Source organism: Acartia tonsa, chromosome 7, assembly GCF_053477335.1.
Source record: "Acartia tonsa isolate MP-2025a chromosome 7, ASM5347733v1, whole genome shotgun sequence".
In the NCBI taxonomy this organism is placed as follows: domain Eukaryota; kingdom Metazoa; phylum Arthropoda; class Copepoda; order Calanoida; family Acartiidae; genus Acartia; species Acartia tonsa.
The window spans coordinates 31,610,288-31,624,990 of NC_137266.1; the positions used below are offsets into that span (position 1 = coordinate 31,610,288).

Genomic DNA, 14,703 nt, shown 5'->3' on the forward strand with positions numbered 1-14,703 from the left:
ACCTCACACAAATTTCTGTGTTGTAATAATTCGTAAAATCTGACAAGCAGGTTTACTACTCAAAATTTTCGTTTGTCGATCTATAAATGTTTAAACAATCCGTGCTTCAACAAACAAGAAAAAATCAATCGATACACATTCAAATTCCAATGAAAAAGTAGCCTTGCTGCTAAAACCAAACGAAATACGTAAAATACAAATAAATTTATTCTATACCTATTTTACATACAATACTTATTTGATTAAACACAAGATATTTAAATTACAATGATACAATATATTATAGTTGTATATAATTTTTTAGAATAAAATTTTATTGTAAAGAAAGACACTTGAACATATTAGCAATATTATACTGATATATAAATTTAAGTTATTGCAGCTACTCTAAATATGATTAGTCTTTATACAGTAGAATTTGATCTATAAATTACAGGTTTAATATTTTAGGCAAATCAAATCAGATAATTGTTCTTTGCACTGCTATTTCGAATATAATTGTCCTCATATTTATCATTTATTAAAGGGATAGTTCTATGAAGTGTATTTAAAGAGTTAAGGTACTTAGAGTAGTGAACTTTTATATGTCTTAGTAGAATATATTAGGCATTGGATAGATATGATTATATGTTAAAGAATTTTTAACATTGACCAGACCAAACTTTTTTTATTTGACAATAACGAAAAAAGTTAAAGAGATTTGCCACATAAATTACATGAGAATGGTCTACTTTTTTCCAAATATGTATAGCCAAAACACCAATTTTAGATAATCTTTTTCCACATATTTCACAAGAGTTATAAAAAAATTGAACAGGGGTTCCCCTTGGGACAAGTTACTTAAAAAACATAAAAAATAACGTCCGGTTCACTATAGGACAGGTTTTCTATAAATTCTTTTTAAAAAAATAAAGAAAACCGTCCGGTTTACTTACAATATAAACATTATCTCACGCGGAAATACCAACTAACCATACAACATATATATATATAAAAAGACCATTCTCATGTAATTTATGTTGCAAATCACTAACTCTTTTAGATATTGTCAAATAAAAAAAGTTTGGTCAGGTCAATGATAAAATTCTTTATCACAATCATATCTATCAAATGCCTAATATATTCTACTAAGACATATAAAAAGATCACTACTCTAAGTACCATACTGAATATTTTATTGGTTATTCTTTGTTGTTGTGTGTATTTTGTTGTATAAAAAGTTTAAAGTTCTATTAACTAGTAAATGCTATCTAAAGTTGTACTTATGACAAATAGGTTTTTGCCATATATAACACGCAACGAAGTTGAAAATAAAAATGAAAAACTCATTTTTTAAGGAAAATCCCTGGTAAAATCTATCAATAACTTTATGTTCTGCACTACTACGTTATTTAAAATAGAAAAAACTTACAGTTCACTATTTTTTTTAAATGCACTTCGTGAAACTATCCCTTTATTTTAAAGGTATATTTGAAGTTAAATTTTCGTTTGGAATTCGAGAAAAAAAAATTTATCCGCTACGTTCCTCAATTCTTTCTTCAATTCCATCGCTTTCATTAACTAGAGCTCGCTCCAAAATGACATGACCCTCTTTGTATCTGAACAAAAAAAGTGATTCTAAACATTTGATAATAGATTTTTTACTTAATATTTATTATTTTTAAATTTTTTAAAAAAATTATTGTAGATGGGTATGAAAAACTCATAACAGGCACACTAATGATATTCTGACAAAGGTTGTTTAAAATGGTACTTACGGACTTTATGGTAATTATTATGGAGTTGCTACGCTTTTTAAATTGTACCTGACTGGTACAGAAATTAGTATGCTAAATTAGCGATAAGAGCTGTCCGTTACTGAAAGACGGGCCTACAAGTATGTATTGAATATATACCTTTGATTATCCTCAGTAGCAAACTCATACATCCATCCTAATTTAGTGTCACATTTCTTACAGTACACATCTCGAACCTAATCATTTGAAAAGATTAAGTTAATCTATAAAGGGGGAGGTAGGGTGTGCTAAAATTCCGTCAAGGTGTGAGTTTTAAGGCTTAAAAACAGTAATAGGACGATAATATTCCATAAATATGTTAATTTCTTATTGAAAAGAACTATAGACAATTTTTTTAAATAGTTAACATAATTTTTATCGTTTTAGTACTGTTTTAAACTTAAAACTCACAACCTTTACGGAATTTTAGCACAACCCACCTCCTCCTTTATAGTGCAATTCAAAACATTTCGGTTAAAAACATCAGAAGAGTCATACAATAGGCCTGTCAGTGTCATTTCCTTCAATACAATTCAATAAAAGAAATTAAGCATAAATAAATTTTGAAAATATGAAACACAAAAGTAATTACCATATGTCTTCCAGTCAACATGACTCTGTCTTGAACTTCACTAAAACAAAAAATGTTGGATTGAGTTAAAATGGATACAGAGAAGAGAAAAATTGTAGTTATTCATAATTCCCTTTTTGGTTAAATAAATGTGTTTTACCTGTATTTTAAATTAACAACTCTGTTAAAAAGGAAGGCTCTCCCAGTAGCACCTGTGAACCTAAAAAAATATGGGTTTTTACAAAATAGTTTATAATATAATAAATAAATAACACAGAATAAGAAGTTTAAATGAAAAACAGAATTATATTCAACACTAGAACTGTAAAAATCTGATAATATTTCTATAATATCTTCATTACTAATATATTGGAGTAAAGATGTAGGTCTTACCTAGTTGAAATAAGTTCAGCTCTGTTCGTTAGAGCTGTTTCACAGTTGTTACAGGAAAATATCCGAATACCTCCAATGTGCTCCAAAAATACTCGACCCATTCTTATCAGGGATAAATAACCTGTTTTGGAATATTTATTGATTGTGTAAATGGATTTATTGAGTTTGAATGTTTAAAAAAATATATATTACTGCCACAAATACACTGGCTATTAACTGATATTAGTGACTTTTGTCTGCTTTTTGTCCTACTTTGCAGAAATGGTATGTAATATTTTGGAATCAAGCTTGCTTATACCTTTTTAGTTAGAATTTTAAAATTAGGCTTTGGAATAAAAATGACTCTACTTTAAAACTTGTTTAAAATTTTTCATAAACTCTTTATCCCTGGCTCTAATATGATAATCTGAAAGTAATTCATCAGTTAGAGCATATTTAATTTGCATACATTAAAATTATATTAATGGCAGAACAAAAAAATAATAAATAATATTTTCTTTAAATTATCAACGTTACATTACAGGATGGTTGCATAAAATAAGTTTTTCTTACTTAATTCATTGTGACATTTGGAAGCATTAAAATCAGTTATAGTCAAATATTCTTGGTTTGTTACCAAAGGAACCAAATATAAAATTAATTTAAAAACTTAACATAAAATAAGTTGAAAGTGTATACGTTATTACTTTTGTGATAACTTAAGTAACAGATCTACATTTAATATCAAAAGTAAAATCAAAACATTGTAAATTTTGAGTATTATTGTAACAAACACAAACAAATGTAAGTAAAAATACGTTGTAAAATAAAATCAATTGTAATGACTAACAATTAAAAATCTCATAGTTGAATAATAGGTATTTTGTAAGGCAGGTTGCATATTTGCATAAACGGAACAACTTTACGGATTTTTGTGAGCGTAGAAAATAAAATACTATATTCTGTAAATATTATTTAGTTCAAGATGCAATATTTTCTATGCTGTAGCTTCTGGTTCGCATCCATGAACTTTGAGCATGTGTCCTTTCATATAATACTTCTTAGGTGTCGTGTAGTCACACATTGTACACTTCAATATAAACCCTAAACAACAAAAATAAGAAACAAATATTACGATCCTTAACTGTCGAACGCTAAAGTTAAGATGAGATTAGTGAGAAATAGGTTGTTTAAAGTTCTTTTGACTAAGTGTTTGACAAAATAGCAAAAATATTTTTACTACAAAAATTACAGTTAATTAAAAAAAATTAATTTAGAAGAACACTATACATTAATTTATGTTCTTTTGACCCATGTAAGAGAACCTACGATATATTAATCATCTAAAATAATTCAACGTGATTGGTGTATTCCTCTCAACCTTCGTGTATACCACTTCAAATCCCTCACTCTTTTTTTCAACACTCATTTTTAAGTCTTTACTGTGAGCTATGACGTTCCTGTCGTTCCTATCCCAGTAGCGCTCTCAAATACCTCAATTAAGTTTTTTTCCATCATATATTTTGTATCATAATTGAAACTCTTATATGATTGTGAAATATTATTGATTATAAATGAATAGTTAAAAATATGTTTTTACCTTCGTGTACAATTTTGATATGCTTGCTGAGGTCACCTTTGTATCCACCAACATAATTACACATCTCACATGGCCACCTGAAAGGGAAAATTTATTAGAATAGTTTTAAATTACAGCACCTTTTTACCTGAATTGTGGAATTCATTTCACGACGTGTTTTAAACTAGTTAATTCTTGTCTTTAGTCTCTTTACATGTACTGATCTGATCTCCATTACCCTATACACTCTCATTACTATAAGTAACCTAACTTATAAGGTAAACACATGAATAAAAATAAATTCAAAATATTTTAACTAAATAATGTCTAATGAAGTTAGAATGATCATTAGTCTTATAGACAAATAAAACTTTAATTTAAAGACGTATGCCAAAGTTTAATAATTGTGCATTGTTATTTTTTGGCACAATGAGCATAGATATTTCCTCATTTAAAACTAGCGGCTACGTTTCTAGAAGCCTCTAGGAGCACTAAAGGTGGGAGAGGGGGAGTTTTATAAAGAGAAAGTAAAATAAAGTATTATTTTATCGTGAGGGGGGGGGGCATTTTTTATTGGTAGGGTGGATATACCTTCCCCAAAATTAAAAACCTTATATGGACCAATAAGAAGCTCCATTGTAAAGGAGAACCTTATCGGTTCATCGGATAGCGAAATCCTTCGATACTGACAAAAAAAAGTTTATTACTTTATATGACAGGATAGGATTATGAGAAAATTGAACAGGAATTACTATTAACACCTTGGTTATGACGCAGCATAGGGTTACACACATCTGTATCATACATATTTACCTAATTCCTTGATGAACTTTTTCTTCATGTCTCTTAAAATTATCAATATGATGAGTTGTGTAATCACACCCAGGCTCTTCGCATCTACAAATATTATACAATTACTAAGAAATTCCTAACCATTCCAGAGTTTATCATTATTAATTAGCAAAAGTCTTGGTTTAACAGGTGACATCCTTTTTAGATCCACCTTAATGAATGAAACATTAATGCAGAGTAAAGAATTAAAACGATAACATATTTTCTTATTCACTAGGTTTATCAGCAGAAAGATGACCAATGGTCAATGAGTAAAGAAAAGAACATGACTAAAAAGTTTGGTAATCAAATCGCGTAAGGAAGTTTTAGGTATCTAAACAGGTGAAATATTTACCTAAATTTCGCCTCTGTAGGGTTATGTTTCAGATCATGTCTTCTAAGTGCTGTAATACTGGTATAACTTGCATCACATAAATCACATTTGTGACGCAGTTTCGTATGTTTAACCTGAAATATAATATAATTTGGAACATGAAAGTACTTAAGAACTAAAAAATCTCATCGCATTTTAAGAAATTGTCTACCTTAATATGCTGTTGTAGGTTACCCCTTCTGTTTGTACTATACTCGCATTGGTCACATAAGAAGGTTTCTTCTTTGTGCCTATATTCAGTTTTTGTTGCAATAGTTTGGGATTAAATAAAGACACGAGGACAAAAAATATGTGTAATTTGTAATGAAAAATATTTAAGCAGGGGGGGGGGGGGTTAATGCAACTATCTCGTAATCAATGTATAAATAACACTTAGAATTCGAATTTCAATCTGAAATTTTGCATTTTTCAAATTTCAAGGCATATCCATCATGAAACCCCTCTCCACATAATACTCTTTGCCGCTGCAAAACGTTTTCAAACGGTTCTAGCCGGTAGTTGCTGGTACTAGAAATCTAAAAAAATGTTTGTGTATCATTTCACATGATTCGAAGCAAAAATATGTTTCAAAAAGTTGATTCCTACTTAATTTATGACAAATTTGCCCGAAAAATAGTTTAAAACGGCTGAACGGTTGAGCCGATACTTTTTCAACTTTTTATTCGATTTAGGGAAAATAGACCTACCAAGGATTACTCATGCAAAATTTTAGATCGAAATTCGAATTCTAAGTGCCATTTTATACATTGATTACGAGATGGTTGTATTAAACCCCACCCCTCCCCCTTTATAAGATCAAACAACAGCATTAAGACATGCTACAGCAATGCTTTTAGAAGAATAAAGAATAGCTTCATAATTTTGGAAGTTTAACTCTTCCCGCCATTTTTGTGCTCCTGGTTATTTAAATAGTATATTTAAGTGAACCTGTTGCAGTTAGTTTATTTTAAAAATAAGTAAGTAGTTTATTATAACAACATTCCTAGTAGAAATATGGTAGTAAAGATTAGATTTACTGTTTGCCATGTAGTCACATTGTTCACATGGGATCTTTACATTCATATGCTGACCTAATAAGAAAAATATTATTCATTCTCAGGGACCTAAAGGGATAAGACAATGACCAATAAATTAATGTACAATACATCCCCAATAACTATATACAAAATTACCCCCTCTGCAGATTACAATTCGTGGTTGAAACGTTTGGACACTTTACTTAATGAATCACCCAATCGAATACACTAACGAATAAGATAACGTTATTATAAAACTTTGGGGACTAGTTTAATAAACAGTCCAATGTTCCCTCTCTCCCTGATCAATTCTACTGTTATTTTAGCTTTATACATATTTACAAGAAAAATAAATAAAAACAAACAATTTACAGGATTTCAATATCTTCAAACAATAAGCTGTCAAAATTTTATAGAAATACAGGATCAGTAGCTGAAATACACACATTACAGTTTCAATTATAAAAATTGGGTAAATTATGATGCAGATATTATTTATGTAATCTTTAAACGTATTCAACGAATAAGCCAACTATCAAGTATAGTGATATCATAGCGTACATGACTAAATGTAACATACAAAATGAACAATCCTAAATATACTACGTTAATATGAATATAAATATCTGAACCTTCTTTGTGTTGAGCTAGAGCACCAGCCGTGGAAAGGAAGAGTCCACAAATATCACAACAAGTCTTCATTCCTCCCTCCTCCATCCCATGTTCTGTTTGTTTGTGTTTAAACAGAGCATTCTTGTTCTTAAATGTAGCTTTACATTCGGAACACTCGGCAGTCCTAAAAAAAATATATTTAAATCTTGATTTTATATGTGCGTTTTCAAATCACAAAAGCAAATTTCAATTCTTTAATTGAGTCTTTAACAGGCTCGAAAGCTGCTCTACCTTTGTAAGATGCAATCACACACCAAAAATTTGAGAAATAACACAATTAAGTCAACGATCCGCAGCGTAGTTACACATAGTATCCCATTAAATGAACTGCAATGCGAAATTTCTACTCATATTTTGAAGTCTTTACGGAAAAAAGCATAAATTTTGATGTAATATTTAAGATTAAAAGACAAACTTTCTGAAAAGCAATGCTAACTTTAATTATAAAGATTAAGGATCCTAGATAAATAAAAGATACCTGTGTTTACTGTAAATATGTTTAGTGAGTCTAAACTTGGATTTAGCTATGTGTGGACACTCGGGACAGGGGAAGCTGGCGGATTCATGGTTCTCTATGTGGGCCTAAATATTTTTACTATGTAATTGTCATTGTTGAAAATTTATTTATTATATTTAACTTTGATCTACAGATGGATAATTTAATGAAATTATATGGAAATATTTTTCTCGTATTCATTCGAATCCGGTGGATAGGAACCGGTTCTCATCCATACGAAAAAACTATGTCTAGCATCGTATTATATCCAGCTTTCTACGAATATAAAAATGTACAATCATAAGATTAAAACCAGTTTTATATCCGTGGAAAGCCGTTTATAATACGATGCGAGAAATAACTATTTTCAATTTTGAAAATTTTTATACACCCCCCGCCCCCCCCCCCCCCCCCGTCAGAGAACAACTATTTTAGGTTAGGTTAGGTTAGGGTATAGGCTAGGGAGCCGAGCGCCCGCGGCTGGACAGGCTAGGGGGCTTCGGCTAAGCAAAATTGACAAAAATAAAATATTTCTAAAAGGATAATACCATAGATAAAATATTAAATATATTTATCACAAAATTGTGTTCTTTGTCAAATTTTGTATACCTTAAAATTCATTCTACTGAATGAAGAATATTTGCACTTGTTACAATGGAAGGCAGGACCTATCTGATGAACTTTACCTAGGTAAACAAAAAATAAATTGTTAATTTCCAACTAAAATTAAATTCTCTATTTGTTTTAAGAATATATGTACATCAGATGGGTTAAATAAAACATTTAGTTTGACCTTTTGGGGGTAAAAGTTTAAGTGGTGGGGCACAAAAGCTAATAATAAATGTCTTACTGTTAGGTTTAATTCTTAGTAATATGAAATTCATAAAGGGTTCTATAAGATTTCTACACCAAACAATAATGACAACATTCATATAGCATTAGAGAAATTATTCAAGAAATTTTAGTTTATTGTAGAATGTAATTGTACTGTACATATACTACCTATAATAATTTGTTTCTTTTATAGAAATTCTATGTTTACTTGCATTACAGCATTATTCAGCAAGTCTTCACACAAAAAAAATACATCCACTGCCTTTCACAGAAGACAGCTTTTTAATTCCCCCTTTAAAATAGACATAAAGACAAAGTCAATTGTAGAGTAGCTTTGCTATCAAAAAAATATAAGTAGGTAAACCTAAATGAGTTTCTAAAAGTTCGAGTCTCTCGAGGACCAGCCCACATTCATTACACTTCCAGGTTTTACTCATCTTTCTGAAGCCATGCTTCTTTCTTATGTGACGGGCAAACATCTTAGACCTTAAAATTAAATAAGTTTTCCAAATAGGTATTAATAGGTATAATAGATACATATTAAATTATTTACTTAAAATTCAACCAGTATTTTATTGATCCTATTATTTGCAACCATGAACTTGGGGTTAAATACCTACCGCTCACAACTTTCCCTTGTTATATTAAAATGGATATTATTCTGTAGTTTCGATTCTTTATAATTAAATGCGTAAAATTTATGGATCCTCATTTATTACGGTTCCTAAACTTGGGAAAGGAAAAATTTTTAAAAGAAACTTTGTAAAGTCAATATAGAGATTCAGCTGGCCACAAAAAGTATATTTAATCTATCCTAGGGTTTTTAACTTATAGAAACGTTGATTTAAAAATTGATCAATTTGAAAAAGATATTAAACAATTCATGATTATTACCTGACCGTACTAATGTGAGCATCACACCAAGGACATTTTCTAAATCTCATGGCACCCTCAACATGGTCTGTGTAGTAAAGCTTTTTCTTAGTCTAATATAAAGATTTGTTAGTTACAAGATGATAGGTTATAAGAGGCACAAATAATTGAACTTGTCCGTCCAAATATAGTACACACTTAGGAAGTAATGATTATCCATTTGAGTAAAATACTAGAGGGTGAATGGGTTAAATAACTGTAGTCCCCTTCCCAAGGACCCTGTGCAGACTTTCAATTGGGTCTTTGAAAATCAACCAATGGCGTCGTGGCCAAATGGCTACAAAAGAGCAGAGAGCAATTTTTTATCAGAGAAAAGTCCTTAACAGGGGGATCCAGGTAGTTGTCTGGTTATACATCTATTCTATAAATTTGTTGATTACGACAACGCCTCACTGTAAGTCTACATTCATCAATGTAGATGAACACTAACAATATTCAGTATAAGGTTACAATTATGTGCAAACTTTAGCTATGAATGTGGGTATGATATAACTAATGTTCTATTACTAGTGGCTAATCCTGTTTCTTATCCCAACACATAAATAATCCTATAACCTCGAAGTCAAAAATAGAAAATTTATATTTTTTATCTCTATGGGCACTGAGGGGGGGAGAAAACCCAGCATTCTAGTTTTAATAGAAAATATAAAAAAAAGATTTTTGATAGGGAACGGATATCTTTTTTCAAGGGAAGATTTATCTTGGGATGCTGGAGGTACCCTCTTTCAAAATAGTCAGGCACAAAAACCCTGGCCCCAAGAGCGGAAAGTACAGGAAAAAAAATCTAAAACTAAAAGCTTCCATTAAAAGTACAACCATTTGGACTAGCAATTTTGAGATCTTTATTTTAAGACAAAAAAACATAACTACTTTATATTATATGATTCAAATACCTTATAATCACATTTTGAACATTTATATTCCTCTCCTCCAAGATTCTCTTCTTCTTCCTCTATCTCTTCTTCCTCCTGCGACATAGCATTCCACAATTTTAGTTATTGGTAAATATTCTATTTCTCAACTATTCAAGCAAAGGTCATAAAACATTTGTCAACCTAACCAAAGATACTTTAAACTTCTTGTTGTTCCTTTGTTGTAAATAATAAATATGTATTATATAAAACAGTGAATTACATGTTAGAAAATATACTTTAGAGTACTGTTAGGTGATATTAAGAAGTGCAAATTAGACTTGTCCTGTTCACTACAACCAATATTTAAAGTATTCGTATGATCAAATATCTTATAGAAATAGAATTTATATTATTTTTCGTTGGAAATGCCTCTCAAAATTAATATTATAATACCGAAATAAATCAAAATTGTAGATTGTCCCTTTAATTTCTTTTTGGCAGCTTCTTCTTCAGTTTTACTATCATCATTTTTAATATGCCTCAACTCAAAATGATTCTCAAGAGTTGCCATACTTTTACTAGAATAATGACATTTTTGACACATATAATGCTTTTTGTCGGGATTTTCTCTCTCGATAATATATTCAATTTTGGAAACATCATGAATTTTCATTAGATGAGATTTCATAACATATGGTTTATGTGAGGTAAAGCTGCACTGTTCACATTGATATTTTCCCTTTCCATGTCTCATTTTGTGCTGCTTTAAATATCTTGGCTCTTTGGTGGTGTAACTACATTTATCACAACACAATTCACCCTTTTTGTTCTTGCGTGTAGCAGGTTCTTTTTTAGACTTCTTCACTTTTTTCTCTTCGTCTGAAGGTGTATATTCTTGGTCTTCATTTTCACTGCCATCAACATTTTCATTATCATTAAAATTTTCCTCGTCATAACTTTCATTATTGTATTCGTCCTTCAATTGACAATATAATTTAAAGAACGCAGCTAATAAAATTTTGAACAGGAAAGGGTGGTGGGGGGGGGGAGGGTCTATTAATCTTAAACTAGTAGCTTTTTAAGTTACCTATTAAAAAAATTAAATATATAAAAATTAATATGTATTGTATATTGTATTTCCTCGTAGATTATATTTTCTTCCGCCAAAACAGCGGCAGTCTCGATTATAGTTTCATCTGGAAGCTCTTTCTTTACTTCATCATCTAATTTTATGAGTGAGGCAGCCGGTGCATCGATTCCATAATAAGTTTTACCTAAATTATAAGTTTCTAAAATGAAAGATAATAAAATCATCATAAACATGCAACAATTGTAAAATTATCTATCAAAATCTTATTTCAAACATAGCATCATTGATTTACATAAGGAATACGTGATCAAAAGAGTAAATGTTCCTTGGTCATTGGAATCTTCACAAGCAATCTGGAAAATCTATCTATAACATGAAGAAAAAAAAACACTTTACCTTAATACCTATCACATTAGGCTGGTTAACCGATTCTAAAACTGTAAGAATTATTCTACTAACCTTTCTATCGCCAAAATACGGACAAAAGGAGCGTACCGATTTCAGTTATTTAGTAGCTTACACTAGCAATAAAAAACGTCAATTATGGTCCAAGGACACAAATAATTGACACACAATAAGACAGTAAAACTTTTTGAAGACCACTGTATTTTTAAAAAAATCAATTGGTTGAAGGAGTAAAAAATGCATAAAAACTTTAAAATTGATAATTTAAACAAGAATATACCTATAAACTCTAGGGCAGTTAATGTGAGACCTAAACATTCCACGGCTCTCATTAAAGGATTAGAAACATCCAGAAAATATTCGCTGGCGTCTCCATTTTCTTTAGTTGCAAATAATTGTTGTGCTAAGTCTATGGATTTTATAGAAGAGGTGTTGGCATCCTACAGTTAATTACACAATTTTAACAATTAGTTGTTTTTATTTTGGTTTGTATCTGAAATCTTCTACCCATAATTTTAATCAACAGCAAAGACTCAGTTTAAAAAGAAGACGTGATTATTGCAGGGATAAGGGATGGGAAACGTAGGAAAATATTATTTCAGGCCTATTTCAAGCCTAGGACTAATAAACCAGTTTTGGGATGACGCAGTGGTTCGTCCTAAACGCTACTGAAAAAGCTGTGTGTGTGTGTGTAGATAAAGTATAGAATCAAATTCAGGTAGCTAGTTTAAAGTAAAAAACATAACTTTTTATAAACCTATATATTAATGGCTTTTGTTAAAATGAAGTTTTTTCTCTCCCAAAATTTTTTATCTTTTACTTTGGTAATTTGCACTGTCAGAAAGCTATCGTTGGGTTTCCCTCAGACAGATTTTAGTTTGTATTATTTGCATTTTTATTAATGAGTAAAAATTTTATTTGAAAATTTCATTGCTAATTAAAATTCAAAATAAATAAATAAATATGCACTTGGGTAATATTCTATCAAGTTCTTTGGATATTATAATGTAATGATATATCTGTACTGTGTTGTATTGTACAAAAATTAGTGTTAAGGTGTTGTATCAATTCCGTACTAAATTTTTAAAATTCAAAATACAACATCTAATTTATAAACTACCAAATGAAAATTCGTAGCTACCTTCTTTCCAAAAAAATAATCCCGTTATTTTTGTTTTTTTCTATATGGCCCTTTTTCAATGTTTAACTCTAAGCAGATTTAATAATTAAACTAATGTGATCTAACACCATTTATATTTATTTTTTCGTAGCAGACAAAATCATTGTTTTTTCTAGAATTGTCTGCTTCTAAAATTTCCGCCATCTGTGATTTGGGCTTGTTTTGTTGATACAAAACAAGCCCAAATCACAGAACACTATTGGTTTAGAGCGGTAGCCAATATGAGCCGTCCGCCAGTAAGGTCATTAAATTAGGCAAATGGTAAAAGTTACATGATCCCTTTCAAAACCAGGCCGAGACCTAATTTATGGCCAGGTTTCTTATCCCTTATCCCTGGATTATTGTGGATATCTCAAAAATCAAGGTATGAAAAATTGAGACAATCAAAAGCAGCGCAGAAAGCTCTATAGTATATCTTACTTGACAAACTAATTACTAGGCTCAATTAAAAATGAATATTGATTACAAACTGCAGCTAAGCAAAGCATTAAATGTTAAAGTTTTAATAAATTCATCCTCTGGTTATTAAATCTCTACAATATTACCCACCTATTATAATTAGTTGTTTACTAGGTATATTTTTTAAGAATTGTGTTCCTGTATAGATTTCAAAAGCTCATCATATTTGATTTTAAAATTATTCTTTTTATCATCTTGCAACTCCAAGTCTTCTAATTCTTGAACATCCAATCTTTTAAAGTTTTTAGTTTCAGTTTCATCAACCTGCATATCCTCAATGGTACTTTGCCTAGATAATATTTTAAAAAAATAATTTCTAACTATCTTATTAGCACATCGATCTTGTATTTTAAGTCAATCCGTCCGTGAGTGAGGTAAAAGTATTTTAGTAACTCTGAATCAACTTCCGCTTTTATCAGGGAGGGAATGGTCATGGAACTGTAAATTATCTGGGACCATTAGTTTTGTAACATGTTCTCTAATTAGTCGACTTAAAGACTTTGAGAACTTTTATCAATTCCTATTTGACCCGTTTAACTTGTTTCATCCAATATATGGTTCACATACCTAATTTTTTGGGTAAAATAAAAATAAGTTTCTTCTTTTTTCCTCACCTAATTGCATCACCATTAGTAGTAATCATAAATTTCTTTTTTTCTTCCAATTTCTGAATAATGATTGTATCAACCTTAAAAAATAAAAGCAATAAAACATATTTTTAAAACACGACTCAAAAGTGAAGTGCTGAACTTTCCTCTGTATATCACAATTAATTTACTACTACATAAATAATTGATATCACAAAAAATTTATAATGCATGCCTGATCATTAACTGTTACAGGATCCAACTTGACAAGACCATTACTCTCATCTAAGTATAAAAGTTCAGACTTTGAGGATTCCTCTGGAAGGTTACCTCCAGGAATTGAATCTGGTTTGTCCTTTTCCTCCTTCACAATATCCATGTTTTCATGTGACTTGAGAGACAGCCACCTCTGATTTTTATCTGGAAGCATCACAAATAATCAATTATAAAAATGTAAAAATAAAAATATAATTTCAAATGTATAACTAGAGTTTAAAGAAGAAATCATGCTTTTTTAATACTGTTTAGTCAAAGAAATGGTTAAAATTAAATGGTACAAAGGAACAGTTACATTGTATAGCATATAGCAATATTAAAATTAACAATTATATATACATTGCCATCTGAAGAGAGCTAACAGCTCGAAACAATTTGT

General features: G+C 30.0%; 2 protein-coding genes across 2 annotated transcripts in view; both read right to left on the reverse strand.

The window, feature by feature from the left end:
* Positions 1–189: 189 nt before the first annotated feature.
* Ype (yippee zinc finger protein) lies at positions 190–3,141 on the reverse strand. Its single transcript, XM_080165956.1, has 6 exons — positions 3,127–3,141; positions 2,740–2,841; positions 2,507–2,566; positions 2,368–2,407; positions 1,896–1,972; positions 190–1,598 (listed from the first exon to the last, which is right to left on the reverse strand). The coding sequence occupies exons 2-6, from the start codon at positions 2,838–2,840 to the stop codon at positions 1,511–1,513; spliced, it is 366 nt and encodes a 121-aa protein (XP_080022082.1). The 5' UTR covers position 2,841; positions 3,127–3,141; the 3' UTR covers positions 190–1,510.
* A 3-nt stretch (positions 3,142–3,144) lies between these two features.
* Positions 3,145–14,703, reverse strand: part of LOC145323568 (uncharacterized) — a 38,752-nt gene continuing 27,193 nt past the window's right edge. Inside the window, exons 2-19 of the mRNA XM_080165942.1 lie at positions 14,284–14,467; positions 14,076–14,149; positions 13,598–13,750; positions 12,103–12,260; positions 11,466–11,601; positions 10,808–11,301; positions 10,367–10,440; positions 9,435–9,526; positions 8,905–9,026; positions 8,316–8,392; positions 7,689–7,792; positions 7,171–7,334; positions 6,504–6,592; positions 5,674–5,751; positions 5,484–5,596; positions 5,111–5,194; positions 4,319–4,395; positions 3,145–3,822 (exon numbers count right to left, since the gene is read on the reverse strand). Coding sequence (XP_080022068.1) covers positions 3,716–3,822; positions 4,319–4,395; positions 5,111–5,194; positions 5,484–5,596; positions 5,674–5,751; positions 6,504–6,592; positions 7,171–7,334; positions 7,689–7,792; positions 8,316–8,392; positions 8,905–9,026; positions 9,435–9,526; positions 10,367–10,440; positions 10,808–11,301; positions 11,466–11,601; positions 12,103–12,260; positions 13,598–13,750; positions 14,076–14,149; positions 14,284–14,427 — 2,340 coding nt within the window. The 5' untranslated portion in view covers positions 14,428–14,467 and the 3' untranslated portion in view covers positions 3,145–3,715. The remainder of the gene's footprint in view (positions 3,823–4,318; positions 4,396–5,110; positions 5,195–5,483; positions 5,597–5,673; positions 5,752–6,503; positions 6,593–7,170; positions 7,335–7,688; positions 7,793–8,315; positions 8,393–8,904; positions 9,027–9,434; positions 9,527–10,366; positions 10,441–10,807; positions 11,302–11,465; positions 11,602–12,102; positions 12,261–13,597; positions 13,751–14,075; positions 14,150–14,283; positions 14,468–14,703) is intronic.

Coding starts and splice junctions, on each gene's coding strand:
- Ype (XM_080165956.1), bottom strand. CDS start 2,840: ATGGGTCGAGTATTTTTGGAGCACATTGGAGGTATTCGGATATTTTCC. Junction 2,567..2,739: donor GCTGAACTTATTTCAACTAG/GTAAGACCTACA, acceptor ATATTTTTTTAG/GTTCACAGGTGCTACTGGGA. Junction 1,973..2,367: donor TGTTGACTGGAAGACATATG/GTAATTACTTTT, acceptor TCAAATGATTAG/GTTCGAGATGTGTACTGTAA.